The following is a 14,645-nucleotide window of genomic DNA, read 5'->3' as shown; positions in this document are numbered from 1 at the left end:
CAAATCTTTTTTGACAGAAAAATGAAACCAACTGTCATTTACATTGTTAATCCAAAGGTTTCTTATTTTTTATAAAAATCAGTTCAAATGGGCAAACATCTATGACTGCATTCTGGAACAAAACTAAGTGATTTTCGCTTATTTTGATAGAAAATGGCAAGAATTTCATGATACATTTATGACCTGTTGAGAAAATTGGGATAGAACTTCATGAATGCATTCAAATATGGTACATTTGAGCCATAGTATAAAATACAGATTGCCCGTAGAATGTTCATAGCCCTAGAATATTGGACGGGTAATTACATTCTTACCTATTTGGCTCATCTACCAGAATTGAGTATATAAAGTGGTAAAGTTTAAAGTGTAGTGAATTCTATGTCATCAATATTAAACATATATCTTACCACATAATAGTCATGTAATAGATCATGTGTAAATGTGACAATGAGATGTTAATTCACATGTGGAAATAAAAATGAGGTGTTCAGATTAAAAGATTATCCATTTACCGGCCAGAATACCTGAGAGGGGAAAAAAACTATCAATTAAAATTAAGCAAAGGAAAAGACAGGTAAAAGCAGGCATGGTAGTTTACATTTGAAATCCCAAGCTTTGGGAGCAAAGGCAGGAAAACTGGATTTCAAGGGTACCCTCTGCTACATGGTGGGTTTAAAGCCAGCCTTCCCAACTCCCATGTCTTCCTTTGACCCATTGAGTTTAATTAGGGTTGTATGCATGAACATGTGGAAGGGTTTATTTACTAGAATATGGGCAACTTCTCAGTGGTCATATCAGTGAAGAAAGCAACATCCCCTCCCTCAGTATCCATTAACTGTCACTAGCTCCCCAGGAAGGGGTGTGGCTTATGAGCATCTGACCTTTCTATGATAGAATCTTTGTACCCCCTCACCCTTTTCATTTTTTTGTTCAATTACACATACTTTCTATCTAGAAATATAATTGAGAAAGTTTTTCCATCTGTATTTCTAACACATTTTAAATTCTTCAGCCTTACCTTAGAAAATAACAAATCTCCTTCCCTTTTTTCCTTATTTTTTATGTATTAAGATTATCCTAAGGGAATCTGTGGCTGATATGTAGAACTGAATGGTATTGTAAAATAAAATAAAAGGAGAAAAAAAAAGATTATCCTACATCAACGTTGTGATTTCAACTTCATAGAAAATGTGAACGCTTAGAGACTTAAACAGATATAGCAGTGTATGTGTGTGCTTGCACATGCATGAGCACACACGAGTGTGTGTGTATGTATAAAATGACAGATGGGGAACTTATTGCCTCATTGACAATCAAATATATTTTTAATGGCTATGGGGGGCATGCTTTCTGTGATTTGTCACCTTTTTTCAGAGTTGTGACTGGATAAGCATCTTCTTGGGCTTATCTAATTTCGCACTATGTTCCATAGCTCCAGAATTTTGCCCCTTCAAACATTCTTTTTATATGCTGATATTTCAGAAGGCCATTATCTCTTTCAGACATCACATTCCGTATAAGAAGGTATTTAGTTCTTCACATAAATTCAGTTTTGTGGGTCTTAAAAAGGAAAAGCCACAGGACCACTATATTTTCAATCAGGTCCAATCAGGAGCAAGAGCAAGCATATCTCCTGGCAATACTTCCTGTCCATGCACCTTCCACCTACATCCAATCAAGGACAAGTGCACATCCTGACATATTTCCTGCCCCCATACCTCCTGCCCACGTGTAATCAAGCACATCTGGTGCATATGGGTCAAACAAACACGGGGCAAACAGGAACTTATTCTTAACTGCCTTAACTGCAAACACAACTCCTAACATGCAAGGTCTATTTTTCCTGTTTTGGTCTCCCATCCACTTGAATGGTGTATTGTTCTTGTTCCTGTTTTGTTCTCACAATGGCTTCTGCCTGCTTCAGGGATGAAGGGAGCAACTTTGAAGCAGGTGGCTCTTTTAACTGTGTCCTATTCTCAAATAATGCTGACATATGAGAACCTTCAGCCAGCAGTACTCCAAGAAACTTGGGCAAGAAGTCTACCAGTCTCAATCATGTATCTGAGCAGCATACCCCAGCATCTACTTACACGGTACTTCTCAAAGTTTTGTCCCTAGCAGAAGTGCTTTTCAAACTTTAGCATGTGTTTGAAATGCCTGGAAGGCTTGCTGAAACACAGCTGGTTGGACTCCACCCACGGAGTTCCTCTTTGAGTAGATCTAGCCGGAGGCCTGAGAATTTGCATTTCTAATAAGTTCTCAGATGCTGCTTCTGGGACTGTTGGTCCATGAACCATATCTTGACACCACCATTCCATACCACCCTTATTTATATACTAAGAGCACTAGAAAGTAAACCTTTAGAAATCATGACTTCTTTATTCCATTAATTCTTAGCTATTTACATGCATTATATAAACTTGGAATAATGATAATTAAGCTTTGTTATATAGAAACACGTAATAAATTACAGTTTAAAGGCCTTTTTACAATTTCTTATATATACTCATTATTACCTTTAAAATCCAGCAAAATTGTCTTCAGGTTCCATAGGATTGCATGTCCTAAATAGAGAAGTGTTAAAATAATCCATGTTTGTACTCTTTTTTTCTTAGCCAATCTTTTATTTCCTTATGATTCTCATTATATTTATATTTTTATTTAGCATATAAGACCTCAGAAGCCATATGGTTGAGGAAAATGAAAAACTAGGGGATACATTTAGACCTAATTTGAATTCATAAGTATGGAAATTAAGTATCCTTGACTTTTGGGGGGGTAGACTTGACACTATTCAATCTTAGGAGTCCAATGTACATACTTTGGACCTAGGAGTGAGATTGTAGTCATTAAAACCCCCACAGAAATGGAAAACAACAGTTGCGATCCAACAGCTTTGGAAAATAGCTCATTTGAAGAGATTTTCTGCTGTTGCGTCCATTGAACTATTTTAAAAGTATTTCCCGAATAAGAAAATATTCTGCCTGATGTTGTCAATATTTCAGACCACAAGGGTATCCTTGAAGAAAATGGTGCCTTGCTGTCCTGAAAATGTGCCTCTGCTTCCCTAAGGGCCTAATTTACAAAGCAGAAAACTGCTGGTAGGATTTGGCTGAAAATCACATTGTCTGGATAGAGCCCTTTCATCTGACTTCCTGCATACTGCTTTGAAAGTTATTTACTAGTTACTTGCTATGGAAGCAGAAGGTGAGTGGTGTTTCTAGTTTAAGGGCAGAGGAGCTAAGATGGATGGAGTGCTCCTCAGCATGGAGATGACACAGAGAATAAAACACACACTATCTAATAATCTCTTAAGCTTCATTCTGCCATGGGATCCTTTCATATGGTCCTTTTATTGTATCTGAAATTGGACTATATTCAAAAATAAGTCAATGCCTTAGCCAGCCTTGTATTCTAGATTGGGACAGTTTATTTCTATCACGAGTTTTAGGCTGGAAACTGCCTCTTTTGCAAATCATAACCAACTTACTCAAGAGCTTCCCTTTATATTATATGCCCAACTTTCATATTCAGATTCCCAGAGCTGTGACAATAGCCTTGAATTTTGAAATACTAAGAAACAGATTGCAATTTGGGTATTTCTGTTTGGATTGACATTTTATCTAAAAACTAGGGAAGCTGCAGTCCAGGTTAGCCCTGTACCTGTTCCAGATTTAACTACTTTGCCCAACCAGAACCCCATGGTACCTTTTACTTGCATAGTATTAACATTTATTTAGGAGTTGATAAATAGCTTAGGGTAATGCTCATGTTTTTCCAATAGTGATATCCTCATAAACCTACTCTCTTCTCTACCAGTTAATGCAGACAGAAGATTTTTATCCAGTATGAGCGCTGAGACTACACTGTGAAAGACTGTGTGCTCAGCAAAAACCTCATCCATGATGAATAAACAGCTCTTCTGGGGGCTTTGCTGCCTCCAGCTCGGCGGGAGTTGTTTATTGCCTGCTTTGCACATCCCATGATAAAGTTGCTGCTAAAATAAATTGCAGTTTTGCATAATTATTGACAATCACATCCTAACAAGCAGTGTGTATCATATTCAAGTGTTCAATTTTTTGAAATCCATTTTTAGCTTATGTTTAATCCCAGAAAGTGTTTGTGTAGTTGTAGAAGGCAAATAAGGCATTTAAATAGAGTACTAATTTCCTCATTGCAGACAAAATTTACCTGAATCTTTTTAGATGGGACTGTTACTGCTTAAGGCAATTTTCCCTCCTGAGCTATTATTATACAGATCTTTGCTCAGGGCATTTGTATGTATGTCCACATTATATGTTATATATATATATATATATATATATATATATATATATATATATATATATATGTATAATTGGAAAGTATGATTTAAAAAATTCTCATAAGGAATTTTTGTTTCTTCCAGTTTAAAAAAAAAACTTGGAAAATTAGAAAATGACATGTAGGCAGAGAAACTAACATTTTATTAACAATAATAAGTAGTCATATTATGTGAAGTTTGATGTTCATCATAGCAGTAGATAATGAAGAAGAGGAAATGAGAAATCAGAGAATTTATTAACAAGCCATATCACACAACTGGTAAAGGATATCAGGAATTGAATCATTGTTTGTCTGATTTGTAAGTTTCTACTTTTTCAACTTGATGCAACATTTTCCTTTTGGATAATATCCTCAGTCTAAGTCCACCAGGTAATGCAATATGAACCTAACAAAATACTTTTAATAAGCAAGTATTTGGCAAGATGATAGTTTGTACAATTGTATATGTCTAATGTGTTCTTACTAGTCTTATTGTTTCTTCAACTACCAATCCAGCCCTCCAATTTCTCCTTCAGTATTCACCTCCCAACCCTCCATTTGTATTTTCCTTCCTTGTTACTTTATCTATTTAATCCTTTTTCTTGCTTCAGTTTGATACCAAAGATAGGCATGGCAGGGGAATTGAAGGTTTTGCATATGAAATTTAACTTCAAATTCTATGGTATCTCAAAATAAGCTTTCCCATTGCCCAGCACAAACTCAAGGTTGGAAGGAAGATAATTTGGAGTGTTTATGAACAAAATTTGTATCTCTCTCTCTCTCTCTCTCTCTCTCTCTCTCTCTCTCTCTCTCTCTCTCTCTCTCAGGTGTGTGTCTGTATGTGTGTCCATTTCTATAGAAATATTTAATTATTGTTCATTTTTTGAGGGAGTTCCCATGGATTAAACCTAGTGCCTTGAATTTAGTAAGAGAACACTCTACCATTGATCCACATCCCCAGCCCATTGTCATTTATTTTTAATAGCTCCATTTGTAAGCTTTTCTCCAAGAATAAGCCTTTAGATGAAATAGAAAGGAATATTAAACAAAATGCACAGTATTCTGGTTGTTGGTTAAACTTCAGGAACACACCATCTTTGCTCATTTTACTGAGTTCATTGTATGTACCATCCTGATGATTGTGAATCCCATATGCCTGTTTGTCCTTTACAGAGTGAACGAGCGAGAGGCTGCTTTGGAAGAAATTCATAGGTTACTGCAACAGTTCCCTCTAGACCTGGAGAAGTTTCTTTCCTGGATTACAGAAGCTGAAACAACTGCAAATGTCCTCCAGGATGCTTCCCGGAAAGAGAAACTTCTAGAAGACTCCAAGGGAGTCAGAGAACTGATGAAACAGTGGCAAGTAAGTTGAGTGTTTTGTTTTAGCACTCTAGTGAATCTAACTGAAGCATTTGTACTTGATATTGACAAACTAGGTTTCTCTTCAGCTCCCACCAAGTCCCCACAGTCCCGCAGCCCACTTATAAAATAAACACACAGACGCTTATATTACTTAAACTGTTTGGCCTAATGGCTCAGGCTTCTAGTTAGCTGTTCTTATATCTTAAATTAACCCATTTCTATTAATCTATAAGTTGCCACGTGGCTTGTGGCTTACCGGTATCTTTACATGTTGCTTGTCATGGTGGCAGTGGCAGCTGGCAGTGTCTCCTGATTCAGCCTTCCTCTTCCGAGAATTCTCCTTTTCTGCTTATCCTACCTATACTTCCTGCCTGGCTACTGGCCAATGAGGATTTTATTTATACAGAGCAATATCCACAGCAACTGGGGGCAAAAATAAAGTTATTTTATTCAGCATGATACAGTTCATCATTTGGGCAAGAAGGAAAGACACAAGAGGCAGTAAGAAAACTCATTTGTGATTCAATGTAATACCATCAGCTTCTAAAAATACATGTATTTCTGACCAGAAAAATACTTGCCTAAAACACCAGGGGTCTTGTCAAGCAGAAATTTTACTCAGACAGAGAAGTAAGTTAAAGATAGGTTTATTAAATTAAAATGGTTGCCATTTTCACTGTTTACTTAATGTCTTACAGGGAAAGCATCTGTAGGAATTGTCTGTTTTATATAGCGGTGCTAACTAAATCAGTTTCCCTTCGTTACTTTCAAATACATTCTGAAATGTTAATCTGACATTTTGCAGTTTTCTTCCTAACATGATCTGTGAAAATAAAAATGAAATTGCTAAATTTGTTATAGTTAGTGGTTGTACAATTTTCAAACAATTGTTTTCCCTGGAAACAAAAATTATTAATTCTGTGTACATGAACAGCAATAACAGAAGGCTAGAGAAATATTGTTTAAATGGAATCTTGGCAAGAATCATGTTCTGTAGTTTAAGGGGTTTTCAAAGGTTTATTATTAACAACTGATGGAATTTTCCTGAACTATTATGCAGCATTATCACATGTCCTTTCTTTTGTGACTGTTTTTTATATGTACATATAAATGAACATCACTAGTATCTAGAATATAGTTTGACATGGTAATTTGAAGACATTTTTTTGGACTAAGAAATTCTTTTCATATTGTTCTCCTCTATCTATATTCTGTTTGGATATGACAGTTAGTTTGTTGCTCTGGTGCAGACAGTAGGTAACAACAGTGATTTATTACATCTTGAATTTGCCATTCTTTTTTATCTTCCTTCTCTGGTCCCACTTGCCTATCCACAGTGATGTTGTTTTGTTTGATCCTTTGTAGGTAATTTGCTTAGAATAGTGGTCTAATTTATCTCTGTAGAGATCTCCCACAGTTTGTGTCAGAGTGTAAAAGCCATGCAAATTCAGATTTTATTTTGTCTGAATCTTAAAGGAATGCTGAAACAGTGATTGTAATGCCATAACACATTTGGCTTATGCTATTTCACAAATAAAAATTTATTTCATCTTATAAGTGGTTATAAGCTATAATAGAATTTTAATTAGTACATGGGTTCACATTTTCCCTGCAACCATGATTGATAAATGGTACAACTTTGATTACATGGCTTTTTAAAAGCAAATTATGCTGAAAATAAAGACTAATCAACTTACCTAGATGCTTTATTGTCAGATATTTAATAAGCTTCCTCTGAAAATAATGTAAGTAAGGTTGAAGTCAAATATATCCATGATCTCCTATATCATTTATATTTATATATTCAATATTTATATGTAGGTTATAATCTTGAGAAATTATAAAATTCTGAATAATTAAATTGAAAATTGGGTATATTTCTTTTTAAGTATGAATAGGGAATAAGTAATTTTGTGTTTTGATTTTTTCATCTTCTTTCAAAAACAACTGGAAATTACTCTGGAAAAAGTGTCTTAGCTTTCTTGTATTACTTAAAATGCATGTATGTGTGTGCTTCTCAGATCTGTATATATGCTTTTTTCTCACTCTCTTAACCAAACTGAAGTATATTTCTCACATGAAGTCCAAGAATGAACCTTTCTGCATATTTAGGCTATGACACTGACTACATAAAATGTTTAAAATGCCAGAGTCCCTCAAACAGACCCAGCTACACAACTATCTTCTGTAGGCAGGGGGCCTAGTCAGGTCCCATGTAGGCTCCGCAGCTGTTGGTCTAGAGTTTGTAAGTTCCAAAAAGTTTGGTTCAGTTGTCTGTGTAGATTTCCTCATCATGATCTTGACCCCACCTTGCTCATATAATCCTCCCACCTCTCTTCGACCTGGGTGCATGAGCTGGCTTTTTGGAGCCCATTCCCTATTAATAGGATGCCTTGCTCAGCCTTTATGCAGCAGGGGTGGTGGTCCTGTCTCAACTGATGTACTAAGCTTTGTTGACCCTTTTTCAGGAGTGGATGTGGGGGTGGATCTGGGAGGAGGCAGAGGAGTGGGGCAGGAGGAGGGATGGCAGGGGGAACTGTGGTTGGTATCTAAAATGAAAAAAAAATTAAATAAATAAGAAAAATAATATAAAAAATGCCAGAGTCAGAAAATGAACATTTTAAAATAAGGAGGTACATCTTTATAGTCTTACTGTAATGACTGTTTTGTTGTTTTTGTTGTTAACTGCTGTTATTCCTAAATAGAGCCTTTACTTGGTATCCAGTTAATTATTTGGGGCCGGGGCAAGTACAGGTTCATGTGTGGAGGTCAGAGGAGGACCTTGGAGGCTGGCCCATGCCTATTCATCTTACTTGAGGAGGATCTCTTTGTGGCTGCTGGCCCTAGCTGCTCTGGAAGTATCTACCCCATTTTCAGGAAGCATATTGGATGCACAGCAAGCTTTTTCATGGGGTATGAGGCTCTGAACTGAGGTTGGGAAGTTTGCAAGCATGAGGTTTTACCCTATACTCTGGTTGGTATTCAATTAGTAATTCTCCAGCCTCAGAATCCCTGAATGTTAGAATTATAAGTGTATGTTGTCAGGCCTATATTGAACTGTATTGGTTATTAAAAGAAGAAAAGGAGGAAGGAACCCCCATACCCAATCAAACTAATAGCTTTCCCAACAGATCTTGAGCCCTCTGTCTACTCCAAATATGAGCATAATTTGTTTTCTACAAAGGCTACTGTGCGGAGAAAATAGATGAAGCTTTTAAAGAATTCTTTTTTCTGAAATTGCCAACTGTTCTACATAGAAAGACTATAGGTCTTATTATTTCTTGTGATATTGACTATTGCCTTTGGTTATTAGCTACTTCAATATTTAGTAGTCTCAGCAGTAATCGTAAATTATGGGATCTATAAGCACTGCATATATTATAAATCATGTACTTCCTTAATAAAACTAGTGAATAAATTTCACTCTGAAACACATTAAAATTTCCTAATGCATTAGTAAAAATTGTTATTTACGTTCATAACTGAAATCAAGTAATAATATTATGCTTGTCCATACATTATGATGAGGACATTTTTCTTATAGTTACTTGTGATAGTCTAGCTGGAATATTTAAGCCATCAAACTTTTATATAATATAATATATATCCTGAGCAGTGATAGTTTGATAATGTTTAAATTGTAAATTTATTTTAAAAATAAAGAACTGAATTCATAATTGAATCAGATTCTTTTTCTGTCCAAACATTTTTCCTTTGAGCCTAACAGAGTTGAAAAAGATGTTTGTGGATCATGCTTCTAACAACAATAGCAACAACAAAAATACTGGCTAAATGAAAATTGAATGACTTTGTAGTTTTGCAAATATTCTACAAGTCTTATAAACTCTATGAGACTCTTTAAGTAAACCTGCAATATCATTGTAGTACTATCCTGTGAAGAAGCTGCCTTGCTATGGGTATGTAGTTGGGATAGTCTAATAACTAAGTAAGAAATGTGTGTACTATTTGCAATTCCTCCATCTCTGAGCTGAGTCTGTCCCTGCCCTCTCTATCTGCATGTGTATCAACATTAGTTATTTCATTTCATTTGCCTGTATCGTCTTTCAACATCACCATGTTATGAAAATTTCTCTTATATTGAATAAAACGTTGCCAGAGAGACAAGTTTGATGAACTTTGAATTATACATCTGTATATACCTATAAATTAAGGTAGGTTTCATCTCTAACACATTATTGAAATTGAAAAAGCCGACTTCAGAATTCCTCATATAAAATCTTGATGCATGGGTCAATTCCAAGGAAGAAGAAAAAAAGAGATCAAGGCAGTATATTTACCACCTTAAGTAAATTGAGACATCACATTTTTTTTGAGATATTATATAGTAGAAGTAGTCTGTGTACTTCTAATTCTAAGGAAATCTTCAGTGGACTAGTCACTATTGATTTGAATTCATTTGTCTGTATTCTTTTAATCTGCCTATATCTTCCTTTTGTCTGGTGTTGATCTCTTCCTGTTCTACATGTGAAAAATATTATTAAAAATCACATTTACATGCAAGTTATAGTCTTATATTTATACTTTATATTTATATTTCAACTTGCATTAACTTGGAAATTCTTTACTAAGTACCCATCAGGTGCTTTAGGTAAAGTGATGACAGCTTACTTAGGATAGAGGTATAATTCAGTTCCAATGCTGGGTGGTGGAGGTGCATGCCTTTAATTCCAGCACTTTAATCCCACCAGGCAGAGCCAGGCAGATCTCTGTGAGTTCGAGGCCAGCCTGGGCTACAGAGCGAGTTCCAGGAAAGGCTCAAAGCTACAAAGAGAAACCCTCCCCCTCCAAAAAAAAGAATTTTTAGTTCCAAGAAGTACACCTAGCACATAGCAGCCATGTCATAAATGATAATAGATAGCCAGATAGCTAGAGAAGTAGATCTAGACCTATCTGGAGTCCAGAAAAATATCTGAAAACATTTTTTTACCTTCCTTATTCATTGGGTGAGACTTTCAAAATGCTGAATTTTAAGTTAGACCTTGAAAATTTTCAGGTTAGATTAATTACATCATGTCCTGGCCATGATTCTAATATCCAAACAAAGAATGAGAAATGCTCTTTAGAGAAAATCATGTTCAAAAATATGGCAGAGGAAGGATGCTGCTGGTGTATATCTGGAACCTTAGCATTTGAGATCCTGAGGAATAAAGATGATAAGCTTGAGGTCAGCCTAGTTTACACAGCAAGATCTTGTCTCAATTTTGAAAAGGGCGTAGTGGTGGCATTGTTTGAGACCATGAAGAAGTTCCTGTGTGAGTATACAAAGTTGCTGCTACAAGAAATGAGATTGGAAAAATCAGGTCAATTCTATGATAAAATAGAGAAATGGATTTGGAGGTAAAGATAGATACCCATTTTTAATTTTTTAATTATATATAATTATATTTTTATTATGAATTTTATGTATAATTTATTCTATTATATATATATATGATGTAATTTAGGCATGTTATCTCCATACCCCTCTTATTCTCTTCTCCTTTCTCCCATTCTCCTTAGAACACTTCTTATTTCATTAACACTTACTATCTTAGTTATTGACCAACCACCAAGTACCAGGGACACACATATTCAGGGACTATAATACTTAACAGGATGTAGGCATGAGTAAGGATAAGATATGTGTTACTTTCCCCCAAAGGGGCAATGTACTGTAATTAAAAAACAAAAACAAAAACAAAAAAACCTCACTGAATGTAAACTGACCTTTTCCTCTCCCATTGACACTATTTTTTTTAAAATTTGACTTAATCTGTAGTCTTTGAGGAGTTATGTCTTGGTTTTAAACAGTTATTGCAACCAATAAATTAATTATACAAACTTATCAGATAAGAAGGTTTTTTTGGAAGTGAAATGGATGTTTTGCTGCCCTCCATGAGAAGCAGAGATGAGGAGACAATCTGAGGTAATATGACTAGTCAGTGTCTTCGTGGAGCCACAGAATTCATGAGGACAAACAGTGGTGAGAAGGGATGCCAAGAATGTGCTTTGCTTTGAGCTACCTGTGTGTAATAGATGAGAACTTCACCTCCCTTGATGCAGCTGTGAATTCCCATATTAAGTGTGGAAAAAAAATCTAATTAAAGGTACAAAACTTGAAGAACTTCAACATGTAAACTATAGAAATCAATGATATTATGCACATGTTGATATCACTGTTACTGGAACCCCCCTCTGGTCTACCCAGAAATCCACTTAAACACTACTAAAACCTTCCTGTAGCCCATAATTGTTGTTCACTGATACCTTTCTCAGTGGTATTTGAAGATAGTCACTAAAAAACTTTTAAAATGACAAAACTGAAAAATGTTAAAAACAAAAAACTTTGATGTGAAATTCCTATCATGAAAAAGTAAAATATTTGAGGAATGTAGCCAACTGGAAAAACTCTTTCAATTGCAGCATTAGCTTCGTAGCTCATATAAACCTAGGCATTTTTCTTTTACCCTTTGGTTGCATGTTGTCATTTGAAAATGTCATCTGCTCTGAACACAGTATCCAAGAGCAATTCATGACTATACTAATCAAGAACAGAACCTAGAGACATAGGCTTATCCTCTTCCTTTCCTTTAGTGTGTTCTTTTAGATCCTGAATTTGTCAAAGAAAATGACCATTGCACCACCCATTGTCCTTTCTCATACTTCTCCCAATTCGACTTAAGCCTTTCTTCTTCCAACAAGTTCCTTTCCTACTGTTCTTGTTTTGGTTTGGGGCTTTGTTGTCATTGTTGTTGTTTGTTTTGTTGTGTATTGTTTTCTTTTATATTGTGTGTGATCTACAGAGTTTATTTAGGATTGTTTGCATGAGCATTGGGGTGAGATTATTTACTAGAGGAAGGGAGATTTACCAGTAGCTACACCATTGAAGAAAATGACTTTCCCTCCCACAGCAACCATTAACTGTTCCTCTCTGGGAGAGGTGGGACCCCGCTTTCCTCTGCCATCCAGGATGGAATGTTAATATGTCCAGTCGTGTGCAAATTTGGTGCAGTAATCTGTAGATACAACACTTTCTTGAGGAGAGACTGAAGCTCCTATAAAATCTCAGGGAAAATTAAAAAGGAAATACCAAAAGAAAATGTAAAGTATAGAATGTAAAATGTAAAGTTAATGATGATGGAAAACTAAATATAGAAAATAATTTTGTATGTACAATGATTTGTCAAACAGCTACCTCAATTTAATGTGATTTGAGTTTCAAGACATCATTATAAAGGTTGAACTACTCTGGCTGTGTTACAACGTTTTTGTTCATATGGAAACATGTATGTTGAAAGTATTGAAATCTTCAGAATCACCTTGTATGAATATTATGATTTCACTAGGAAATAACATGAAATCGTACACAGGAAGCACTACATTGAGTAATTTTTATTTTCAACTATTACAGTCTATAATTTTATATCTACAGATAAAAAGAAAAGCCTCTATCAGCGAGAAGACACTGTATGTGCTGAAAAGTCAATTTTGATAGCCTGTAATATCCATTGTCTTTTATTCCTCACAGAGATTCTGTGATAAAATTAGAGGGTAATAAATATCAAAGCACTTTGAAAAAGCTTTCTTCAAGTGAAAGGTCCTTGTTAATATTATTAATTACCATTAGGAAAAAGTCAAACTGAAACTATAAATCTAATATTGGACTCTTTAAAACCAATGAATCAAAGTTACATTAACTAGTAATAACTACACTTTTCACTTTTTATAATCACCCAAGTAATTTTACTTTCATTTTCTAATTTGATTCTCTGAAAATGTGATGCTATACTAAGATTATTTCCATTTTTAATTAAAGAGAATAAAATTTGAGCAAGCTGTGATTTATCTATGGTTATATCCTTAGAAATTAATTAATTTGTGTTTCACTATTCCAGATTAGGAGGAAACTTATGTAAAAATCAAAGGCTAGCAGGACATATTTGTTTCTAGGATTTAAAAAAGTGTATTTTATCCAGCTATTAGAATAGGTAATGATAACTAACATCACTTGAATACTTACTATTCATTTCAGGCAATATGCTGTATGTGTTGGTTGTATGAAACAATATCATCATTCTCATATTTCATGGAAAGTTGGGCAACTGCTAACTATATATGGAAAAATGGGTATTTTACATTCTGTTTGACCTTCTGAGTGGAAAATCCTGCTATCCTGCACATTATTCTGGGCTGGCTCGGCATTTTAAGCCAAAGCCCTAAATATCATAAAGCAAATTTTGAATCACTCACCTCACTGGAATGTGTCAGCTCAGAGAAATACTTGGCTCCCTAGACATCCATTTTGTTTTACATTTTTCATTCTAGTTTCTGCGTCTGTATCTCAGTTGAAGTGCTTCTTTACAAAAGCAGGTAATGCTCAGATGCAAATGTTCTTGTCAATGCCTCCTTGTGCTGGAATGCTGTGCTTACTTTTTTATACTTAACTACCGAAGAATTGTACTCCTTTGGGCTTCCTGGCCCATAAGTACTTCCATAGAGTAGTAAATGTCTACATACCTGCCCAATTACACATTCTCTATGCATCTTTTTCCAGGTATTCCCTTCTATTTTTCTTCATCTTATTTATCTCTGTCAGTAGTCAATCAATATTTCCTAAATGTCACTTGTCTGTTATGTGTCTTTCTGAATAGTCTGCCAATCTCCATTAAACCAATGATTAAAGTGTTGTTTTTTTCCTTTTGCAAGATTCATCCTACAAGCCTTATTGAATGTGGGACTTTCTTAACTCATATATCTCACACCAAGTACAAACTCGGTATGATGCAGCTATGCCGTGTCTTTTATCTCTTATTCTGTTATTCAACACTGTACTATCTCTTCAGGGAGATTTCAGATTTATATAAATTCAAGTTTACCTTTATGAACTATGATCTGCAAAGCTTGTCTGTGTGGATTTAAATCATGATTCTGTTTCCTGCTGATCATGGACTAATTTCTTAGTTGCTTTTGTATTACAT

General features: G+C 35.1%; 1 protein-coding gene across 11 annotated transcripts in view; it reads left to right on the top strand.

The window, feature by feature from the left end:
- The window catches only part of Dmd (dystrophin), a 2,251,111-nt gene that overhangs the window by 1,733,033 nt on the left and 503,433 nt on the right, over nt 1-14,645 (top strand). For all 11 annotated transcript variants that reach the window (XM_076562037.1, XM_076562042.1, XM_076562041.1 and 8 more), the window contains one exon: nt 5,479-5,668. In XM_076562037.1, the coding sequence (XP_076418152.1) occupies nt 5,479-5,668 (190 nt within the window). The remainder of the gene's footprint in view (nt 1-5,478; nt 5,669-14,645) is intronic.

The sequence above is a fragment of the Peromyscus maniculatus genome, chromosome X, assembly GCF_049852395.1.
Source record: "Peromyscus maniculatus bairdii isolate BWxNUB_F1_BW_parent chromosome X, HU_Pman_BW_mat_3.1, whole genome shotgun sequence".
NCBI lineage: Eukaryota > Metazoa > Chordata > Mammalia > Rodentia > Cricetidae > Peromyscus > Peromyscus maniculatus.
The sequence above is the reverse complement of the archived record's forward strand: the minus strand, read 5'-3'. Positions and strand labels throughout refer to the sequence as shown.